The sequence below is a fragment of the Oxyura jamaicensis genome, chromosome Z (assembly GCF_011077185.1).
Source record: "Oxyura jamaicensis isolate SHBP4307 breed ruddy duck chromosome Z, BPBGC_Ojam_1.0, whole genome shotgun sequence".
Taxonomy (NCBI): Eukaryota; Metazoa; Chordata; class Aves; order Anseriformes; family Anatidae; genus Oxyura; species Oxyura jamaicensis.
Genome location: NC_048926.1, coordinates 57,243,552 through 57,249,722, shown reverse-complemented (window position 1 = coordinate 57,249,722; position 6,171 = coordinate 57,243,552). Strand labels below are relative to the sequence as shown.

General features: G+C 36.4%; 1 protein-coding gene across 5 annotated transcripts in view; it reads right to left on the bottom strand.

The window, feature by feature from the left end:
• Positions 1-2,503: 2,503 nt before the first annotated feature.
• Positions 2,504-6,171, bottom strand: part of PAM (peptidylglycine alpha-amidating monooxygenase) — a 119,739-nt gene continuing 116,071 nt past the window's right edge. For 2 of the 5 annotated variants that reach the window (XM_035310397.1, XM_035310396.1), the window contains 3 exons: positions 5,747-5,950; positions 4,227-4,283; positions 2,504-3,691 (listed from right to left, as the gene is read on the bottom strand). In XM_035310397.1, the coding sequence (XP_035166288.1) occupies positions 3,510-3,691; positions 4,227-4,283; positions 5,747-5,950 (443 nt within the window). In that variant the 3' untranslated portion in view covers positions 2,504-3,509. The remainder of the gene's footprint in view (positions 3,692-4,226; positions 4,284-5,746; positions 5,951-6,171) is intronic. The other 3 variants (XM_035310398.1, XM_035310400.1, XM_035310399.1) reach the window with 2 other exon arrangements.

Sequence of the window (6,171 nt, the reverse complement as noted above, 5' to 3'; positions counted from 1 at the left end):
ACATCTAGAGCAACTTGCAAGTTGCCTCCAATATAGCTCTCCCATGTACCTCTCTAAATACTTGTGTAGCAAAACCAGGTAAATGCTCCTTTTCGTTTTGAAAGCACAATGTCCAGAAACAGCAAGAAGTTTGCAGGTTTTGTTTGGTTATGCAGATGAATCTAAGTATTTCACAGGAACTGAAGAGGACTTTGAGAGCAGTTACAACATAATATAAATTTTTCTAACAATTTTTGATAATTTGCAATGAAGAAAAATATTTTCACTTTTAAGAATTAAAACCAAACCAAAACAAACAAAACAGGCTTGCTTATAAGCAAAGGAAAATTAGGGTGCTAAGACTTTAGGGTTTACTACCATCTATTTTACACTGGCATAATTTCAGCTCTTAATTTTAACTGACATGAACACATGAACTTTTTTTTTTTTTTTTTTTTTTTTTTTTTCTTTCAGTACATGGTCTCTGTATTGTGACCAACACTTAATCCTAATCCACTGTAACATGACAGATATTGCTGACCTAAAAGTTTTGTTAAGACATAAATAAATCTTTGGCAAGCAAGAAGTTGCTGCCATTTATTGTATTGATCTATAAATCCTCATTAACTACTACAGTGCACAGCATAATTAGGAAACCCTACTTAATCAAGATGCTTCCCAAGGAATCAGTTAGTGCCTAATGATACTAGTGGCAAGGACAGCCACTTAATTGGGGTGGTAATTCCATTAATTCAATTTAATTGGGACACCTTCAGGTGACTTGGTGTTACCTGCCCGCTACAATCCAGTTCTCCCCGTGGCCACTTGCAGTTACTGCCGTGTGCCCCATGTGCAGCTGCCTCACAGCTGGCTCGCAGCTGGCTGCTGGATCACCCAGCACTGGTTGCCCACTCAGCACAGCTTCTGTCCTTCCCACCAAGGGCCCCTGTTCAAAACAGGAAGATATGCTTGGTATTGCACTACCACAAAGAACAGTGCCTTGCTGGGTCATCAGCCTAAGTTGAATGGCAATATTCGGTCCCCACAATAGCCAAGATTCTTCTATCTCAAAGCCATCAGCAGCTCTTGAAAGTTAGCACCATGTCTTTGGAGTTTTAAAATGGGCAAGTCCATGCTTATTAAAAAACATAGTCTTACCAGGGACAATTGCTGTAATTTAATTAAACACAGGTATTCCAAATCCACTAGCTGAGATCAAATAACCAGCATTCAACACTTAATATATAAATAACAGTATTAGTGTCTATAACCTGTTAGGCTAGAGGATGGTCCATTCATTTATTAAAATCCTAGTGATGATTGAAGTCTCTGTATTCCTTTACTGTATTCTTAAGATGCAGCTTACTAAGAGTAACAGAGAAAGAAAATCCAGCACCTTTAAGCAGGTTCAGATTTTCTGCCGTCGTACCTGCATGAATTTAGAGGTGCACCCTTCTTGCAGAGGTACTCACTGCTGGGAGGCAGTAACTTGTAGAGACCAGCTTCTGAATTCTGGCGAGCAGGGACCGTGGCTGGTGCTGAATTACTCTGCTCTTACTCATACTTGCCATTAAACTGTGTTCAGCTACTCTTCTCTCAACATTTTTTTTTTTGTTTGTTTTCAAATGGTGATAAAGATCAAATAAATGGCAGGAGGAAGGAGGCAGCTATATATAATCTTCATTGAGCTAACACCATGAAAGCAAAGAACACCCAATATCAGATTGACATAATGTGAGCTATTCACAAGCTAGAAAAATACACCCTCACCGATCTCATTTGCCAAAAAGCTGATGATCTTTTAGAACTGATGACACATACACCATCCATGTTAGCGGTGCCACCACAGCTATAATAGCTCTCATCAGAAACTTCCTGTAAACTAGAAACTTCCTGTAAACTAGTTACTTTTTTTTTTTTTTATTTTCCCCCAGAAAATTTAAAAAAGATCCTTCCTAACTACTTTATGTTTTTATTCTTACACAGGATGACCAAAAGCCACAGCTAAAATAACATTGCCTTGCTTCCAAAAGCAAGACAGAAAAAGTCTGTTTTCATTGTAACATTAGGAAAACATGAAATAGTTGGAGAGGAAGAAACGTCGAATACAGGCTGTGAAATGGAGTTCTTTTCATCGCCAGCAGTAGTCTATTACAACACCTGCAATGATGATAATGAAGCAGTTTCATAAAACCCTGTGGCAATTACAGCTGTGTACACTCTGCTCGTAATACAGTTTTTAAAAGAAGATTAATCATGCTCTGATCCTCAAACTAGACTGATAAATCGTGACAGCGTCACACAATGATTCACACTTAATTACCCTGGCTGTGTGAGTCATCTATCTAGCAGCTCTTCCAGAAGTCTTCTATTCAAAGAGGGAGTACATTACTGGAATGAGGACTACTCCTGTGTGAATGAGAAGGGAAGAGATGAGAAACAAGAAAATCAGTACTACAAATCAGGTAGCACTGATGCCTACCCTGACTAGTTTGCATATGTAATTTGAGACACGGGTTTCCTCTTAGCTGTGACCATGTTTTATTAAAGTAAATACCCTGCAGTTTTATAATACAAGTATATTTCCTCTTTAAATTTTTAAGCTTGACTTTGTACATGTATATTAGTTATTAGTCTTAAAAAAAAAAAAAAAAACAACAAAAACAAACAAACAAACAAAAAAAATCCCCAATAAACCAAAACTTGTGACATAGCAAAATATTTTCCAGCTTCCATACAAAATAGCACGTTTTATCTGCTGGTAGAAGACATTAAATTTTTTACCGTATTAAGTGGTCTGTGTAACTTTTACAAAAGTTGTATACAAAAAACTGAAAAAGTATGCAAAAATTCCAAAGTACACTCTGACAGCTAATGCTCTGCGAACACTTTATTACACAAATTACATTCAGCTTCTGAAAATAGTGTTCTAACAGTGGTACCATCTAAAAATAAGACATCCCAGAAACACATCAAGTCAAGAAGAAGAAAAAACAATTAAATAGATACTTTTTTTTTTCCTTCAATGCAATATAATGCTAGTGATTTTAAAAAAATAGAAGAAGATTTAGCAGCTTCATTTTCTTGTGGCACTGTATTTTCTCTGTACTGCAACAGGTTAAGGACATTGAAGAGGAAAGGCACAAAAAAGAAATTGGCAACTGAATATTTATAGGAAAAATACTTTGTTGAAGCAGGTAATACGACTTATTTACAAATACAGAAAAGATCCCCAAGTTGATATGAGAAAATACTACTGCTTTAAATCAGTGCTGCAATTAGAAGAAGACTGTTTGTTTTATTAAGATGTTCACGTAAAAAAAAACAACGGCACTGATATGAAACTTCCATACACTCCTCCACTTAAAAAACAGAACGAAAACCAAACAAAAATTAAAGAAACCAGTGTACAGCCCCACACAGACTAGTACAGTTTACAATTAAATACACAAAAATCTTAAACGTGCTTAAGGGAAATGGAATCTGACATTCTGGATTGAATCATATAATGGAGAACGCAAAGGCTGTCTTCAGGATGATGAAGGTGCTGGTGGGGGTGGAGGTGCCGAGTATTCTTCTTCTGAGTCTGTGCCATCATCTTCATCCTTCTCTTGGTCACTTCCTTCTGTGCTGAGTCGGTCAAACCCTTTTCGGCTGTAGCCTTTATGACTTGCAAAGAAGTTCCCCAGGTTAAGGCCACCACCACCTTTCCCTGTGGAAAAGAAACCCTTGTCAAGCTTTGCTTTCTTGTATGGGGGAATAAAAATCTATCTATGCAGTCAACACTTCTTTTAAGTATCCTTCCAGAAAGTTTTTTCAATGGTCAGCATGAGGCACAAGAACTAATTATAAACATTATGGAAGAGGAAAGAAATTCATCTTTGAAGTAAAAGTTTCAAATGATTTTTTTTTTTTCCAGCATACATTGTTCTGTTAAAAGTCTTTATGCAGGTGTCTGTGTTCCTACCATCTTGTCCTTACTTATTTGGACCATAATCCCCGAGCACTTCATTCCATTCACTAGATACACTATAAGCACCACTCATCTTCCAGTGGTAGTGACATGTCCTTTTCAGCAGGCAGATACTGACGGATGAAGAGTTTTAAAAGACACTTCCACAGAAAACCTGTGGTTTGCCTGAGTCCTTGTTCTGAGAAAGTTCCATCAAATCTCTTGTTCACCAGAAGTGAACAAACGAAAAAGACTTCATTTACTGAGTACTTACAAGATCTTAAACGTTTCTTACCTCTAAGTCTGCCTAAAACTCTGCTTGAATTTGAGTCAACTTTGTGTTCCCCATCAGCTGAAAAATAAGGTAGATTTTGAAAATGAGCTTGAAAATCATACTCTAAGTAATTTTCTCTATTTTCTGACATAGAGCACAGACATTCATAAAATTGATCAACAGCACTAAGAACACTGAATTTTCAGCTTCTTGATTAAGGTGAAGTTATAATTCCTAACAGAACAATAATACAAAACATGTTTATTTTATGCCATTCAGCCATTAAGAAGGTTCACATGTAAGTTATTTCTGAGAATTTCATTACTTCAGCTGTAATTTATAACATGCACTACATTCTGGCACACTGAAAAACAGTGTGACATTTGAAGGTGGTTTATTTTCCATTCAGGGATGACTGGCTATGACTGGCTTTCCAAAAGAGAGTCATCTGTAAATTTCTTCAGATATGTTGGAGGAACTTCCTCTCTAGCAAAACAGAGTATCCTCTTCCCTGGTTAACACTGCTATCCCTGATTTGAAGAAAAATGAAATGCTATCATCAATCTGTCTTCCTGTATATAGTACTCAGTTTCCATAAATCTATGCAAATTTACTTTACCAGCGTCACTCTTTGACACTGTAAATTGAGGCACAGCTTCATTCAGAATCCAATGCAAGATGCTGCTGCAAATCAAAACCATTAACTACAGTACTGTAACAATCCAGAGTGTTAGCACACCAAGTGCTTGAACTCTAAAAATAGCCTGAAGCAGATTTTAACACAGCAAATAGAAAACATCCAGCTCAGTTGCACTGTATTATCAGACTGTTGAATTAACTATTATTTTACAGTATGTCCTAGCCAATGACAGTACTGTCATTTGCCTGTTCCACATATATTTTTATTTGTTTATCTTGATAAAACTGTTTCTGGCATACAAAAAAAAAAAAAAAGAAAAAAGAAAAAGAAAGAAAAAGTGTAATAATCAAACTCCTACTACAGTCTATCAGTGTCTCAGAAACAATGGTATTATATAATATGAATTAAGAGCAAATTTACATAGCATTGTAATTTACAAGCAAATATAGCAATGGATGAAGGTGCGTCATGGAAACATCTCAAAATGCATAAGATGTTAGGGAATAAGAATATACCATCTCTCAGAAATTTAATCTATTTGCATTTTTTATGCCTCTGTAATATCCAGAGTCCTCTGTTGTCAATAATGTAAAGATCCCAAGCTGAATATTCAATTATGCACTGAGTATTAAAATTAATGCATTCTAGACAATAACATGAATATATTTTTGATGCCAATTAAAGGAAAACATTTGACACGTGAAAAGGTGGTGGCTTAAGGTGAAAGAATAAAGGCATTGCTGTGTGCAAGCTGATGCTTAGTTTGCATGCAGCATCACCAAAACTGTGTACAAGGGAAAAAGGACAGCAGGCCTCTCTCTTCACACTCTTGTCCCTCAATGTTCAGTGATGTGTTGAAATGAACAATAAAAGACTGTTATCTACAGTTACTCATGGTTACCTCCATAGACTGTTGTCTTCCTCCAACGAATAAATACTAAAATTGCCAGCAGGACAACAACAGGGATAATTAGAAGAGTTGTAATAAGAACAAAGGAAACTCCAGTGCTGGCCTGTCGGACCAGATGTTGTTTTTCCTGCTTCTTTAGAGGGTCTGTTGGTTCTGGGTTGTTTTTCAATCTGGCTTCTACAACTGTCTCCAATTCTTTAAAAAGAAGACAATTTAAACAGGCAATCCATATGCATCAAGCAACAAAGAACAAGGAGTTAAAGAAAAAAAAAAAAAAGCTAGAATACCTGAAGTGATGAACAACAAGGAAACAAAAGGCAACATTTTTGGAACCAGTTTTAGCTCTTGGTGATGTTATCCCAAATGTAAGACAGAGTTTGAGTGGTACCACTCTCCAGCAAAAATGCCCTCTCCTT